This window comes from Mobula birostris, chromosome 16 (genome assembly GCF_030028105.1).
Source record: "Mobula birostris isolate sMobBir1 chromosome 16, sMobBir1.hap1, whole genome shotgun sequence".
Classification (NCBI taxonomy): domain Eukaryota; kingdom Metazoa; phylum Chordata; class Chondrichthyes; order Myliobatiformes; family Myliobatidae; genus Mobula; species Mobula birostris.
In genome coordinates, this window is record NC_092385.1 from 43,376,386 (window position 1) to 43,394,465 (window position 18,080).

Here is an 18,080-nt window from a genome sequence, read left to right on the forward strand (position 1 = left end):
TCCAGGCTCAGGCACCGCGGCGCAGGGGCAGACCTCCCAAACAGAGGCCGATCCAGACTGTGGACATTGGGGGAGGTATCGCCGGTTCTGGGGGGTGGGGTTATGTGGCGACCCACTTTCTGGCACACACAAACCGGCTCACAACAGCGCGCGCAGGCAGAGCGCCAGGCCATCTTCACCAGCAGGGGGAAAATCCCGCACACGGAAAGGGTCTGGGAATATGCATTCCCCACAGTAGTCCCGCCCCAGGGAGGGCGGGAACGGGAAGGCTTTAAAGTGGGCCGCGAAGTTTGAATAAATCTCTTTCATCGCAACTCTAACTCACCGACTCCGTGTGGTTATTCTAGCGCTGTGTGTAGCACACCGCTACAGTAGGGCAATAACTGTTCCTGTATATGGACGTGTGGGACCTAAGGCTCCTGTACCTCCTGCCCGATGTTAGTAGTAATACAAGACCGTGTCCTAGATGGTGGGAGTCCAGGGAACCAGGGGGAAAGGGCTGTTGAAGTCATTTCCTAGCACAAAAAATGCAAGTGGGTGCCACAAGGCTGTGTTGCTGTCCTCTATTTTCAGTAGCTTCATTAATTCCAGGGTGCGCGAAGCGCAGAATCAAATATCGCTGTGATGATTGTACGTTCTAGTACCAATTGTTTGGCAACAATAAAGGATAAAGTATAAAGTATAATTCCTTTAGTAGTAATGTCAACTTTTGCTGATGGCTATGCAGAATTCAGTCGTGTTCATTGATCACTTTATTACTTGAGATACAATGTTTGTATGTATCAGAACCTGGACTGGCACAACCTTTCTGCCATGCAAATCCTTGGGAGTGGGAAATATCTTCAACATGAGAGAGTTCAAGCATATCTGGTTGCTATTTAGTGGGGCAATACCATTGTCTTGTGGGAGTTTACCAATGTCCAGAAATTTAAATAAAGCACACACATAATGCTGTGGCTAAAAGTGAAAATCAGAGCCTGAGTGTCCAGTTTTAAGTGAATTACTTGCACCATTAATAAGCACGTCAGAGCTGCTGCAACATTCATAAAGTTCATTGCCATCTTGGGGGAAATTTCCTCACATGACTGATACCCGATCCACTTCTCCAAACGTTCACCTTTACCTCAAGTACAAGTACATTGATGACATGAATAAAAAAAGAGTTGGAATCAAGAGCAAAATAAAAGAAGACTGGAAGAATTCAATGGGTCAGACAGTTGCTGTGGAGGTAAAGGTGCATGCCTACATTCCAAGTCAAGATGGTGAATCAGGAGAGGGAGCAAAGAGAAAGACTCTCATTATACAGCAGTATGACAGAGTGATGGGACAGAGCCTGATGGGTGGTAGGTGGAAATGGATGGGGAGAAGAATGATGAGTAGATGGAGCCAGGTGGTGGTGAAGGGGATGTGGGGATGAGTGAGGTGGAAAGGTGAATAAAAGGTTAAGAAGGCTAGTGGATGGGTGAATGTGTGTATTCTCAATGTGTCTGTGATGAACGATAGCTAATAGTGTGAATAGAAACCAGTTCCATTCATTTAACCATGGGGGCATGGACTAAAATTAGGAGCTAGCTTTTGATGATAAAGCTATATCTTAGCCATGTACTTAGTTATGAAGTGCATTTAAGGGCTAGATGCTCTTTGTATTTATCTTGTCCTGTGAATGAAGACTGTTGTATGATCATTAAAGTAGCTTAATCCTGACTTCTTTAATAAACAACCTGAACCAAGAAACTCTCACCTGCAAGGAGGGGGTAACAAGTGCCTTCAGAACACACTCCACGCTGACTTGGAAATATAGTGCTTTACTTTATAGTCATTGGGTCTAAATAGTTCAGGTCCCGAGCTCACAGCATCATGGGATTACCTTCACACATAACTGCAACAACTCAAGAAGACAGTACAAAGCTACCTTCTGAAGGCCAGTTAGGGATAGGTAATAATGCTGCTTTTGTCAGGGACATCAGCTTCATGCAAATGACATAAAAATAATCTATGTATCCACCTTACTATTAGTTCATTTATCGCTGTTTTAAGAGGCTGGCAAAGCACCAACTGCAAAACAATCAGTGAAATGATTACCCTTTAATGCTACTCAGGCCTGGCACTCACTTCAATATGATCCATCCAGTGCCTCCTAGAGTCAACAATTATTTTCAATTAAATGTCATCTGTCATCAGAAAGTGACTTATTGGTTGTTCAATTTAGTCCACACTTCAGCTTCATGACTGAATGTTTTGAACATTTACAGATCTGGGAGAGGTCTTGAACTGGAAATAATAATGGTTTGATATAAAATACATGAAATAAAATGGTTTGATTTTACATATACTGGACCATTTTTATTTACAATCTCAATGGCTCATGACATATGGACTCTTCTAAATCAAAATAATTCATCTGTAGTTAGTTGAAGTCTTTCAGATTTTTATCAAGTAAAGATGATCTGTTAGTTTAATCACTCAGAAGAATATATTCTCAAACAATGTGCATGTCTAAAAAACAAACCATTAGAAAATCTGTCACTAGCATTATGTGATTTTTGAAGCAATCAAAACTTCTATGCATGTAATGAGAATTTTTACTGTGGTCCACCATGCATGCAATGCCATTATGTACAATGGCCACTAGGCACACAGCAATGATGTCATCTGATATGCAATACATTCTTCATGCTAGTACTGATGCATCTAATCACCCAAAAGTATTTCAAAAGTTACCTGGGCATTGACTAGAGGAATGCATTCTAATAAAGAGTGAATGCTTGCTTAAGCCCAAGTTAAGGTATCATCCTTAATTGAGTGTGCCAATGAAAGGGCCCATTAAATCTCTGATGATATCTCTAAAACTAGAGGAAAAATCTTTTTAATTTCTTTGGCACAGTGGGGTTATGAACATTGAAAACTATGTACCTGGAGCCAATCTCTGATGTTCAATTATCTCCTAAGGAAATCTGATCCAAGACCATCTTAAAGCTGGTTATTATTCAAGATATGATCTTAATGCATGATAGACTATGGAGTGCACCCAGTGGATGATGAAGACATGGATAACATAAGTTCTACAACATAGGTTCGGAGGCAGAGACAAAGGAAGGCAATGATTTGAAGGTACTAACATTAAAGGCAGGAAGAGAAATTCAGCCCTCCTTCCTGTTCTACCATTCAACAAGATCACACCTTTTAAGTCACAAAAATCAAGCACTTCTGTACCAGCTAGTCTATTAAAGTAACACACAAAGTGCTGCAGGAACTCAGTGGGTCAGGCAGCATCTATGGAGGGAAATTGACAGTTGATGCTTCAGACTGTGACCCTTCGTCAGCTGGACCTGTCCAGATGAAGGGTGGCAACCTGCAATGTTGGCTGCGAATTCTTTCACCTCTTTGTGTGTTGCTCCAGGTTCCAGCATCTGCAACTTCTGATGTTGTCGTAAAGCTTCCAAAGAATATAGAAAGGCACTCAAAACTTTAGCAATCTGCATGTAGAATACTATATCCACCACTTTTCAAACATTTTTAATCATGCTTTCTATAAATGGCACCTTTGTGTTGTCTAATATCAAGTTCCACTGTGTAAGATAAAGAGATGGCTTAGTTTGGAACCTGAGGTTCCAAGGTTGAAGCACTGACATTAGCTATAGGTTAATTGATAATATGCCCTACTTCTTTGCATGTGGTTAGCGGTAATTAATTTTGTAAATGGCATCCTGTATGTGTCCCATTGGAAGTATACACTCATTATGGATGACATAGAACACAGTCTGAAGCATAGAATAATAATAATAATATTTATTTACTTCTTCTATATTATGTATTGCATTGAACTGCTGCTGCTAAGTTAACAAATTTCATGACACGTGCCGGTGATAATAAACCTGATTCTGATTCTGGAAATGGCATACTGCAGAGCATAATTTAGCCCCCAACATGTTTTGGTTTGTACTCCCAACATCCAAGTGGAAGAATTTTCAATTCATTTAGGATGGTATATCCGTCTACAAGACCACGCTGGTGAAGTGGGCTTGAGATGTGGTGTGATGGGTAAACTTGCACCTTATGAATTTTTATTGGCATGAGTTGGCTGGTGAAACAAATAGAAATTCTGCATCAGAGGCTTATTTACTTTCAGTCAGCTATATTGTCTTTCAAAGGTCCCAGGAGAGCCTTAGCATTTGCAGAAAACATCTAGGAGAGTGTCAATCCTTTTATAAGGCCCCCCACTAAAAACACATGTTTGAATAAAATGGTCCTGCCATAATGTATGTAAGTATGATTGTTTGTGCAAATACCAGGAGACATAAAGCATTGTTATTCCATTTTTAATAAGACAAACATCCATGTTCTGAAAGATCACAAGGTCATTTACACAACACATATTAGTAGCAGAAACATTCCAAAATGACTTTAGATAATACAAGAGTGTTACACAGGTAGAAAAGAAGTTTGCAAACCTTACATGGTTCTTTCAATGAAAAGACATGTTTTAATCACCTGAAGGATATATCTGCATTCTTTTGTTGGTGATAGTTAATATGTTATCAAATAGTATGACAAACAGTTTCTAACTAATACCAGTGACTGCAAGCACCATATATGCACGTTTATTTCATGATAACACCACACCACTACAAAGTTAAATAATTTAACAGCTGTTCCAAGGGGAATTTGCACTATCCAAGTAAGCATAAAAATTAGGAAAAGTTCTCTGTTAAACTTGATACAAGTTTTCAAATTTTCTCTTGAGAGGACTTGAAATGATACGAACACTGATTACGATTAGGTCTGCATGGTAATAACTAAGCCGGGTCTACTGAAAGGACAGTTTTAACCAGAGACAACAGCTATATTGTAACTTGCAGAATTTAGCTTATAAATAACCTGAAAACTGCAGTCAGTTCTTAATTCATTATACTCTTGTCCTCAATTTTATTTCAAAAGCAACAAACCTGTTCTCATGTTTTTTGCTTCAGTATTATTGGCAATAGAAATTGTTCATATATATACTGGCTTTTCTGCTAATCTTGCAGCATTTCAGTCCAAAGATATTATAAAATGAAATATGCCATACAGAACTAAGGTTAGCCATCAGGTTTTGGTGTGTATAATTTTGGTGTGTGCATAATAGCCATTATACTTTGGTTTATTAACATTCCAAAAATAAAAGTTGGCCAAATTAAGAAGCTACTCCCTTACTACAGAAAATACAAGAAGTGACTTTGCATTAGGAGTAGTTTTATTGAATCAGATAATCATTAGGGCAGGGCTTCTTATAAAGCTTAGCATGATTGAAGTCAGCCTTTTTTAAATATTAAATGGTTCATTTGCAGTCATGATGGTGGCTATACAAATTAACTGATTAATTATCATTGAACATCTTGATAAAGGTAAAATTATATATAGCTGTGTATAAACCAAAGCTCAAAATGATGTCATATTTTAAAAAGTTGTGTATTTTCTATCTGTACAACTTGCAAAAGACAAATGAAAATAGGTTTGTTCCCAACAAGACTGAATTCCATTTTCTCTAGAAATCAAACTACTGTAGAATATGAATTTAAAACATATGATGTACTTTTATTCAGATTTTGATTATCATTTACTGGAAGTAGTACTTAAATGTTTACTTCAATAGTTGCAGAAGAATGTCAAAAAACTTTCCAATTGATATAAATATCTTCCCTTTTTACAAAAATGTTGCAAATTGATAAATCTTTCAAATTAAAACTTTGCCAGCACTGTTAAGCAAGAATCAATAATGAGACATATAGGAGCTATCATAATAAAAACTTTAACACAAGTACAATTACTTCACAATTGTTCACTGATAAAAAAAAATTGAACCTACAGCTTTTCAAAGTATACCAATTTTCTGGGTGGCGACATGTAGTTTATTTAGTTCAACATCACAAATCTATGTTTTACATGTTTTATACACAATATAAATTCACACATGTGGCTACTTCTTAAATACATCTAGTTTGTTAACAAAAAGTAATGCTTCAAGGTTTTCATTCAAAACATGTAGAAGGAATATTTTTCTTAAAACACTGATAATTTGTTGAGAATTATCTTTCAGCAGTCCCTTCTGAAATTCTAAATGAGTCCCTAATTACAAAATGTACATTGTGGTCTTCTGATTTGATAATCATACCATATAATGAATACAGTCATTAAATGCAGAACATTGGGAGAAGAACTCGTGTGAAGAAATACACAAGGGCCTTGTGCAAATCTAATGGTGGCTTAACATGTACAATGACGTATGGTCCTGACACCTCAACTGCACCATAGGTGTCAGCTGATTACTTGAACAGTAGAACTTCATTGTTCCAAGCTTGCCTGCAACAATCATTTGGATTTCCAAATCAGACTCCCACAAATAATTGTCACTTCAAGTTGACATGAAAATTTCAGACAGTTGAAAAAGTGCAACTATATTACATTGAAAAGTGTACTACTCAATTAAAAAAAAAACAGGAATACAATTTCTTGTCCCTTCAGCTGCCACATTCTTGCAGTAAGAGGCGTCAACAAAACTGGTGTTGGTCTCTTAAAGTAATTATAGTTCTGCAGGTTCTTAATTTCTGAGTATATAGGATCACACTCCACAAACTAACCACAACAATAAGGACTTAAATCTGGTAATTGCAACAAGGGTTTCTGTCAGCAACTGTGAACCATTTCTGTTATGAACCTACAGATTTATATTTTACATGGACTCTGCACAATATATTTCTCTGAATAAAGAATTTTGCACAATATATCCCTCTGCAACCAATGTGCTCTGCATCTCAAATTTTATCAAATATTGTACATCTGTTAAGCGTTCTTTATGGGCCATGATCATTTTATTCTCTTATCTTAAGCATTTGGCGATCTGAGTTAATTCGAATGTACCAAATATTCAGTTGTATCACAAATATATTAAGAAGGCAAGTGAGGTTCATGAACATGTTATTCATGCTTTAACTGGAGAAGTGGCTATCGAACTTCCATTTCCATCGACATCTTTCTCTTTATTTCCACTATACTGTCCAATGAATGAACCATCTTCATTAAATTCCCCTTCTGACCCACCATCTCCATATTCTGCCAAACTGTCATCACTTCCTGTAGGCTTCACTCCATCATTGAGAGACTGTTGACTTTCTTTCAAAGGTTTATCTTCGTTGTCACTGAGAAAAAAAAACTGCTGTCAGAAAACCAGTGCACAGCATATTGATGACAGTGAGCTATAAATTCTCTTGAGATGCATGGCCTCTTTCAAATGAACTGTTTAACAATCTCTCCACTTTCTGCAGGGATTGCTCCCTCTGTGATTCCCTTGTCTATTTGTCCCTCCTGGCACATAGCCCTACAAGGAACCGAAATGCTACACCTGCCCATTCACCTTGTCCCTCTCCTTCATCCAGGGCCCCAAACAGTTCTTCCAGGAAAGGCAACACTTCACCTGCAAATCTGTTGGGGTCATCTACTGTATCCAGTGCTCCTGATGTGGCTTCCTCTAGACTGGTGAGACCCACAGTAAATCGGGGAACTGTTTTGTTCAGCATCTCCGCTCCATTCACCAAAAATAGAATTTCCTGATGGCTGACCATTTAAATTCCTATCCCCATTCCTATTCCAATATGTTGGTCCATGTCCTCCTATTCTGCCATGACAATGCAACTCTCTGCGTGGAGGGGCAACACTGCATATTCCATCTAGGTAGCCTCCAACCTGATGGTATGAACATTGATTTCTCCTTCTGGTAATCTTTTCCTCTTCCTCTTCCCTCTCTGTCTATTCCCCCCTCTGGCCTCTTACTGCTTCTCCTCACCTGCCTATGACCTCCTCTTAGTGCCCCTCCTTCTTCCATTTCTCCCATAGTCCACTCTCCTCTCCAGTCAGATCCTTTCTTCTCCAGCCCTTTACTTTCTCCACCCACCTGGCTTCACCTATTACCTTCTGGTAAAGGGTCTTAGCCCGAAGGTTGACTGTTTATTCCTTTTCATAGATTCTACCTGAACTGATCAGTTCCTCTAGCATTTTGTGCTTATTGCTCTGGATTTTCAACATCTGAAGAAACTCTTGTGTTTATCGTCTTTCACTCTTTGTTTGAGGCATTAATAATCTATTATAATAATCCTTCAATACTTCATCAGAGAATACTAATCACCTGGCATCAGAAGCATTTGTAATTTGCCTTCCATGTCAGGCATTTCAAGTCCATGATAATTTCTTTCAAAGGTTAAGTGTATAGCACTAGTATTGATTATATTGATTGGGAAAAAGCAGCTCAACATTTTAACATTTTCATTGTTGATAATTTTATCAAAAGATAGAATTGATTATGTAAAAAAAATCACTGTTGGTCTACATTCTTTGTATAGTTTCAACCCCCACTGCAATATTAGTTTACCAATATTATATTATGATGGAATAGTATCATAGCAGTTAGTGCAAAGCTATTACAGCTTTTTGTAGATTTCAATTCTGGTGGCGTCTATGAGTAGTTCATACGTTCTCCCTGTGAAACACGTGAGTTTCCTCCAGGTGCTTCAGTTTCCTCCCTCAGTCTAAAGACATACTGGTCATAGGTTAGTTAGTCATTGTAAGTTGTCCAGTGTTTAGGCGAGTGTTACAAAATATAGGTGGGTTGCTGGGCAGCATGGCTTATTGGACTGGAAGGGCCTGTTCTGTGGTATTCCTCTAAGTAAATAAATAAATAAACATTAGAAAATGTTGCCCATAACTGCAGGAAATTGTAGATGAGCCAGAAGATGCTTATTTGGTAGCACCTTCAGTCCCAAATGGTCTAAACTTACCTATACTACGCCACACACTAGTCCCCCTCATCTCATTAATTGCTACCATTTTGTACACTACCATGCATATTGCAAGTCTTCTAATTTTCATTTTCCATTTTATGCATCAGAGCTGCAAAATGCATCAATGCGATCTACTACCAACATCTCACAAGTTTTATGTGTTGAGCACTCCCTTTCAAGGGTACCATTTAAAAAATGTTTCCTTTGATCTGTTAGTGGCTCTCTTATACTTATGTTTTTCTATGATCTTGCTTTATGATTTCTCGATTTGAAAACTTGCTTGCATAATTGTATTCATTAGTGATACTCTTGTAGATGGTTTCTGCATACTGTGCGGCTTTGTGTCCAGTGGAGACCAGCCGAGCCCAAACAATGAACACAGTTATTCAGTCAATATTTTTCTGCCGCTTATATCTACCAGCACCATCCTCAGAATTGGCTTTTATTCCAATTTCTTATTTTGATACTTATATTAAGCATCACTATCAATCATTAGCTAAACATTTATGTTTCTATCACTCTCTGGCAATTACTTGTCTTTTCTTCTCTGGTTTATTTCCCATTATGAGATCGAACAACGCCTCTACCTTCTTTGAACATGCATGCTGTGTCAAAACAAAGCCTGTACAAATAGTAAAAACTCCAGCTGCTTCACTGCTTCTAATTATTCTCTGGACCAAAGGCACATAGTTGAGCATGGTTATATTTTTGTTGACTTTAACTCATTTTATATATTTTCTGCATACTACTTTCTTTACATCTATTGGATGTTAACATTAACTGATGGTGGTCGGTATTGGCAGCTAGATAAGTTTATTTCTATACCTGGTTACCCTTTCCATCTGTATTTGTAGACACTTCATAAAACAAATCAATGCTGACTCTGAATGAATGGCTGGCAAGCTCCCATCTGCTTTTGAGATAATTTTTTACTTGCACGGAATTATGAAATTTCTGAGTTTTCTCCATTACCATCTATCATTTTCCTGCCTGCCCACTGGTGCTGTATTGTTGTATTTTTAAAAATTGCTTTCCTTTTTGTCACTGGTGGAATATTGTATTTAAAGAGCAATTCAGGTTATCATCAGGGATGTGATTTCTTATATTAAACATGTCACAAATTTTTACATCATCTGATTTGCACATTTTTGTTCTGAGTAATATAATCTTATACAAAACATCCCAAAGGTAATGTAAGTGCTGTTTCTGTGCAGATCTGAGTAATAACAAATCATCTGGTACAATAAATCATCTCCTCTAATGATAATTTGTGCCTCTTTGTAGGCTCTGTAGGTAGGATATGCAATACACTGTGGAAAATAGCTTAATACATGCCAATAGCATATATTTCACATTATCAGCATTTCTGGGACATAACCTGCTTGTCTGCCAATAATACACAATGCTTCAGGTTTTTACCCCTATTGTTACATAAAGGGAATTGTGCTCTGCATCACACTGCAGCCAAGAAATTTCTTCAGAACAAGAATCCCTGTGCACAGCCTGCAATGACATTTAATTTCTTGGAACAGTTGCAGAAAGTGAGCAGCCAGAAGTACTGAGGCAGAGTGGAAAGTAGGGAGAGGTGCAAATATGAATTGAGAGGAGACTAATGGAGCTTACTAAACTGTAACATGTAGCAGGACAGACAACAGATCATGAGGACAATCAAGTCTGCACACAGGATTGTCACAGACGATGTCCAATGTCAAAATACTATATCGATAATTGACTCCTAAAAGGCAAAAATCAAAATGACTACCCCATTCTCCATTTATCTTAATAACCTTTGGTAACATTCTAGCCAGGTACTCTTTTTTGAAGTGGAATTTGATAGTCCTTGGACCATATGTCCTCTCCATCGCTGTTAAAATCCATGTTAAATACTCATTTTATACATGTACTTCCATTGCCTCTTATAGTTTTGAACATTTGTATTAATTTTTAGCTTATTTTTCTGTTAAACTGATGACCAAGATGACTGAGCCTGATATAAAATGCCTCTAATGCTTCCACTGTCTTCAACTCTTGGAGACCAACTTTTGGCAGGGAATCTGTTCCATTGAATCTATAAAAGGTGAATAAGAGATTGCAGCATCACTGTTTCCACTGCAGCAACTGTTTCCTACACAAATATCTCAGCTCTTTCTTGTCCCTTAATTTGAAATAAAATAAATAGGTAGTGGATGTGGAGACTATGTTACCATCAGTATTGTTAGCGTCCATTTATATTACCAAACAGTACATTATATTGATACAGAAAATAGAATATTGACTGATACAGTATATAAACTGTGGAAAATAGCATATATATTTCAACAGTATATGTTTCACATTATCAGCTTTACAGCACATCATAGCTTTAATTTTGTCATCACAAGACAAAACATCCACTAATCACTATGAATAAAACCAGTTGTGCAGAGCAGAGTTTAATTCTTAACATTAGCACTGGACAAGTACGGTTCTACCAGCGGAAAAAAAATCTAAAACTTCTCTGTCCATTGTTAGGCATTCTTTTGGCCAGTGGTTTTACAGTTGTTGCATGGATTTCATTTGCTCTAACAATCATGAGACAGGTCCAGGTTAAATGAGTGCCTTACAACTATGCAGGTTGGTTAGTTTAAAAATGAAGGATTGGGTGTAAAAGTATCACATAGTATAGGTCTTGGCTCATACACTGGCAACTGCTCATTCTTTACGTTATCAACATTCCTAACAATAATCTCAAAAGTAGAGAAATTAACCTCTTCTATCACATTTTCCCCAATGAAAACAATTCTTGTTCTGTAAACAATGTCTCATTAATCAGAGATGCCATCCACTGAGCTTTTCTGCTGCAATACATCCAGCTGGTGGTGAAGATAGGGTGTTAAGCGTGCACCACATAGAATATATAGCTCTGATACAGGACATTCAACACATTCTTGCATTTATATCCAACTTGAGGCTCCTCCAGATTTTCCTCAACTAACTCTATAATCACAGCCCTGTATTCATTTGACTGCATATTAAATGCACCTCAAATTTAAAAGGAAATCTATTTTCAAAGTACGTGTATGTTACCATATAACAATTTGAGATTTATTTTCCTGAAAGCAAATACAGGGAAAAAAGAAATACACTAGAATTTTACAAAAATCTCTATATAAACAGATAAAGACTGAAAAATGCCAATGTGCAAAAGGAGACCAAGTGCGTATATATAAGTAATACTGAGGATATGAGTTGTAAAGAGTCCTTGAAATTGAGTCTGTTGATCACAGAATATATAATTTCCTTTGTGGAATTCAATATTCACATCACTCTCTAGGTAGAGATTCGCTTTGAATTCTCTACTTAATTCCTTGGTGACTGTTTTATATTGTTGGCCTTTGATTTTGATTTTCCCACCAGTGAAAACATTCTGTGCTGGTGGGGAATAAAATATTTCATAATTTTGAAATCCACTATTTTCATCTCTCCTCAGGCTTCCCTTTTCTAGAGTAATAAAACTCAGACTGATGATCATCCTTTCCTCGCAAGCTTTACCTTGCATTTCTTGAAAATCTTTTGTTTTCCATCCTATTTATTGTCTTTACAGCCTTGATGAAATGATCAGAATTGTGCTCAATATGCAAAGTGTATCGTAACCAGGATACAATGTAAGCTTCTCCACAATTCATTTTTAAGCCTCTGGATATGATGGTTTACTTTAATATGGCCATAATAAACATATAATGCTATTTTTAGTGTTTAGTGTGTTTGCATTTCATGATCATTTGTTCCATTGATGATGAGTTTGTGTCTTTCACTGATATCCTTATTTTTTTCTTGAACGGCACAGATAATAATCTAGTCAGATACAGCAGGTATCTCTTTTGCTTATTTTATCACTTGGAGCCAAGGGGAGTAGTGTTGGGTCAGAGAGGTGTGGGTCAGAGAGGTGTGGTTCGAGAGGTAGGCTTCATTCCAAATGCTGATATATAGAAAGCTCTTAAACTGATGCAATGTAAATCAGCCTCTACTTCATTTTAATTCCAGATTTCCCAACTAACTTTTTGAATAGTATTTAAAGCCCTGTCCCAAGCATGAGATTTGAAGCAGTTGTGATTTTCCAAAGTAATATTCCAATGGAATCGCAAAGGACAAAGACAGTACTCCCCATTAGCTGAACACCTCTGGATGTGATACCGAGAGCTCTGTTAACGTGGGGGGGAAACACTGGTGCCTATTGCTATCTGTTGAGCAGGGTGTAATGATATTAGGGCCAATGTAGGAAATGAATCAATGACAAGCAGGGAACCAAAGGTCAGACCAAAGGGTGAGGAACACCACGCAACTTTATGATGGTTTCTTAACCATCAGCTGGAGCTAAAGGACTGTGCACTCATTTTGACTGAAAACCTGTAAATTAAAATGGACCAAATTGGCAGCTACAGCAAAGAAGCCATTATCATCTCTGTGTTAAGACTGTGAAGTAGTATAATAATAGTGCTTTCATTAAATTACCTGACTGGCAAACCACTACACTTAATGACCTGTGCAGACATACCCCCACTTCGTTTTATCTTCCTATCCCTCTGTTTTTCTGGTATGTGCCTTAATTGATGCTAAAGCACCTCCTTCTTAAAGGCAGCTCATTGTTCTGTAACAGTTTTGCATGTCAAACTTTGGTTACAATTTACCCTGGCTGCAACACTAGTAAATCCTATGACATTATGATCACTATTTCATAAATGTTGACCTATCACATCCCCAGGTACAAATCTAGCAATTGGAACAGGAACATACTTCTCTTGAAAATTATATTGCAAATGTTACCACGAGGAAATCTGCAGATGCTGGAACTTCAAGCAACACACATAAAAGTTACTGCCCCTCACTATACCACTTGCCCATCCTCTGGGCTTTCCTCCCTCCCCCTTTCTTTCTCCCTAGGCCTCCTGTTCCATGATCCTCTCATATCCCTTTAGCCAATCACCTGTCCAGCTCTTGGCTCCATCCCTCCCCCTCCCACTTTCAAATCTCTTACTAGCTCTTCTTTCAGTTAGTCCTGACGAAGGGTCTCACCTCGAAACGTCAACTGTACCTCTTCCTAGAGATTCTGCCTGCCCTGTTGCAAATGTTACAGAAGTTCTTCATGTTCTCTGAACTTAATGTGCAGGAAAATCACAGAAAATGCAAGAACTGTAGTCCTCCATTATAAACAAGTGAAAATCTACAGGTGCTGGAAATTGAAGCAACACACACAAGATGCTGGAGGAACACAGCAGGCCAGGCAGCATCTATGGAAAAGAGTATAGTCAATGATTCTGACTGAGACCCTTCATCAGGACCGGAGAAAAGAAAAGATGAGGAATCTGAGTTAGAAGGTGGGGGGATGGGAGGAAGAAACACAAGGTGATAAGTGAAACTGGGGGGTTAATTGGTGAAAGAGGTACAGGGCTGGAGAAGGGGGGAATCTGATAGGAGAGGACAGAAGATCATGGAAGAAAGGGGGAGGAGTGCTCCTCCCCCATCACATATCACCTCATGTTTCTTTCTCCTCTCCCCCTACCTTCTAACTCTGACTCCTCATTTTTTTTTCCAGTCCTGAGGAAGAAGGGTCTAGGCCCAAAACACAAGCTATGCTCATTTCCAGAAATGCTGTCTGGCCTGCTGAGTGTCCTCGATTATAATTATTTTTAGTTTTTGCACTTTGTTGTAATTTCTCTGTACATCTCTCCTGCATCTCTGCCACTCACTGGTGACATCCAGAGTACTGATTTTAGCTCTACTCAACCAGATTCTGTCTTTAACGCCACCGACATCCTTTCTGTCCAGTTCTGTTATACAGTATAGTAAAATTGTGGTAGTTGGCTATCCATGAAATCCCGGTGATTCAGCATCTGGCTAAATAGGTCCCTCTAACACACTGGGACACTGGTTCCCATGCTCCTTCTCACACTCCAGAGTTTCTGCTCCAACACTCTCCACCATGTATCGTGGCCCTAGTTCCTGCACTCTCAGTGACAGACTAGGGCCCAGATACATGCACTCCCTTTAAATTCAATTGGGTCCTGGTTCTTACACTCTCTTGAAACTTACCTGGTTCTGTTCACACTGCTTACTTGAAACTTTGTGGATTCATTGGGTCATACAGATTCCTACTTCACTGTATACCATCTAAATTAAAGGTAAATAAAGATATCTGGAAGTATAATTTGGTTCAATATCCAACAGTCCATCAAGCCTTGGTTGTCTACTGTATATATTAGAGTTTTGAAGGAGGCAGCTTTATAGATTGCGAATGCTTTGTTTGTCATTTTCCAAGTTTTAGTGGTTCTGGAATTGAAGTGTGATCTTAAAAGGTGAGAAAATAGGGAAATTAATGGTCAATTAGCCTAATTTTAGTGCGATAATGCTGGAACTGAAAACAATGAAAGATGTAACAGTAGAAAGCCTTGAAAGGAATCTGTGGTAAACCATGTTTATGGGTTGTAACTGGGTTACCTGTCTGGACATGCCCCTCTGCTGACTGTTCCTGTGGCTCCTCCCACAGATCCCTGAATAAAGGTGATTGTGTCACTGCTCCTCCCTCGGTCCAGGACAGGTATTCAGCATGGATGTGGGTCCATTTTACTGTTAATAAAAGCCTTTCAGTATTTACTCTACTTCCAGTCTTTTGGAGTAATTGATAGTGCATCAGAATCAAAGGGTTAAACAGAGTTAACATGGATTTCTGAAAGTTAAATCATGTTTTATTTATCTATTGGAGTCCTTTGAGTATGTGATTAGTACAGCAGATAAGTGGGAATCAATGGATGGAGTATTTTGATTTTTGGAAGGTTTGAAATCAACTCTGACAAAGGATGTTGGTTAACAAGGTGAAAGCATATGGCATGCATTGGGAGTGTGGGGCTGAGCGAGTGACATTATAATTTAGATAGAGAGTGTTACCAACCGGAATGCAGACAATGAGAATAGATGGATCTTTTTGTCATGCTCTGCCTAGTCAAGTACCATAGGGACTGGTGCATGGATCCAGTAATTCATCATTAATATCCACAATTTGACCATACAAGATAAAACGATTGAGTAGAGTCAAAATTTACATGGAGAAAATGGAAACCATATTTGACTAATCTGTTGTGAGAATGTATTTTAGTGGAGTTGCTGAGGGTAATTCAAAGGAGGTGGCATTTGAACTTTCAGTAGCTCTCAATAAAGTACTGTGCTAAAGGTCCATGTAAACCAGAACATACTGACTGTTGGCTAATAGACAGAACACAAAGGAATTGAGAGGAGAGGAGGTTCTGCCTCGCCAGATGTGACAGGGCTTTGTGATTGGATTCTAATTATCCACAATCTATATGAATACTTTAGCTAAGGGGCTAAATATCACATTTCCAACTCTGTCAGTGACACATAGCTCAAGGGAATGTAAGAGATGATCAGGATATAAAAAGACATCAAGAAAATATGGACAAGCTCAGCAAATAAACATCAGCTTGGCAGATATAGTACAATGTGGAAAAATATGAGGGGATTCACTGTGTTTGGAAAAACATAAATACTGAATATTTTATAATGGTGAGAGATTAATAATGTCGATGTTAAAAGAGACATTGCTTTGTGTATGTAAGTTTCTGACAGCTCATATGCAGGTATAGCTGGCAGGAAGAACAGTAAATGGTATGTTGACCTTTACTGTGAGTAGACGTGGTTACAGGTTTAAGGATGTCTTGGGGCAATTATACTGCAATTTGCTGAGACTGCGACTGAAATACCATATACAATTTTAGTATCCTTACCCAAAAAGTGATATGTTTTGTTATTGAGAGAGTGCAGTAAAGATACATCAGACTCAACCTGGGTCTATGAGTCTGTGTCATGAGTTCTACTCTCACATTTGTTAATTGTTGTCTTATCAAAAGTCGTTAAGGCCTTGTGCTTCCTGTCTAAAATTGTCAAGTTCATTTTGATTGGCACGGGTTTTCCGTGTACTGTGATTATTTAAAGCGGACTCCCTTTTCCAGCTCTATCGCAGGATCCTTGTGTTTTGAGAATGATTCCCCTTATGGTGTTGCTCAATCAAGCCACCAATGGGCTGTTAAAATTTCCATGAATAAACTCTTGTTTCTGTCTCTAGATGGGAGTCTGTAGTTCCTCTGCACCTGGGTTCGGTCTGTCAGCGTACACCGTGAGTTTGAATTCCATTGGGGAAGTTGAAGGCCTGTTGTCTACAAGTCCAGAAGTCCACTGGAGGCTGTAGGCCAGTCTTGGGGTTTGAGGACTGACCATGCATGTGAGTGGAAGGTAGGAAAGGGGCTTGGTTCTCCTGTTGTTGTTTTGCTGCTGGTTGTGCATTGTTTTCTTCTGAGCATTGTGGGCATGCTATGTTGCTGCTGGAATCTGTGGTGACACTTGTATGCTGCTCCCAGCACATCCTCGTGTTGTCGTTAATGCAAACAACGCATTTCACTGTATTTTTCAATGTATGTGTGAAAATTAAATGAATCTGAATCTGAGTCTTGCGATGTATAGTCCGTCCCTATGCAGAGAAATTCAGGAGGTTTAGACCTTGCCCTTTTGAATTTATAAGAATAGGTGAACGTATTGAAATGTTGAAATTATCAGAGGATTTAATAGGATAGAAACGGGGAGGCTGATTCTGATAGCTGGGGAATTTAGAATTGGAAGACATTATCAAAATAAGGTGTAGGATATTTACAACTGAACTGAGGAAAAATTTCTTCACAGAGGGATGTAAATCTTCAACATTCTCTCACCCAAGAGCTGTGAAGACTTAGTCATTTCCTGCATTCCAACCAGAGATCCATAGATCCATAGATTTCTGGATACTAGAGGAATCAAAGGAAATGTAGAGTGTGTCAGAAAATGGCACAAACCCATAATCTTGTTGAATGACACTGCAGGTTTGAGGGACCTACATCTGGTAATGATTTTCTTAAATATGTATCAGTAAGTATGAGTTATCCTGTACAAATGTACATAAGTCTCTTCAAGGCTACTCTGCTGTTTTGATTCTAATGTACAGTATGTTTCAGGGCAAATATCAATACCTGAGTCAAAGGCATGTACCATTCTATCATCATTTGGAATGAAACTTAGGCTAATGAAAATACAATGGGGCAACACTTCCAGTTAATGATGAGTATAGTTAGCTTGTCACTGACATTGATGTAAAATACACTTAATTAATGGAATTTCTTCAGCAGAAACATGCAGAGAAAGCTCGTCCACTACAGGACCTGCAGTAAGTGGGATCTAAGGCCATAAAAACCT

The 18,080-nt window shown here is 38.4% G+C and overlaps 1 protein-coding gene across 7 annotated transcripts in view; it reads right to left on the reverse strand.

Annotated features, from left to right (window-relative positions):
• Positions 1 to 4,318: 4,318 nt before the first annotated feature.
• chl1b (cell adhesion molecule L1-like b) overlaps positions 4,319 to 18,080 on the reverse strand; it is a 986,835-nt gene continuing 973,073 nt past the window's right edge. For 6 of the 7 annotated variants that reach the window (XM_072280601.1, XM_072280605.1, XM_072280603.1 and 3 more), the window contains one exon: positions 4,319 to 7,175. In XM_072280601.1, coding sequence (XP_072136702.1) covers positions 6,959 to 7,175 — 217 coding nt within the window. In that variant the 3' untranslated portion in view covers positions 4,319 to 6,958. The remainder of the gene's footprint in view (positions 7,176 to 18,080) is intronic. The other variant, XM_072280607.1, reaches the window with a different exon arrangement.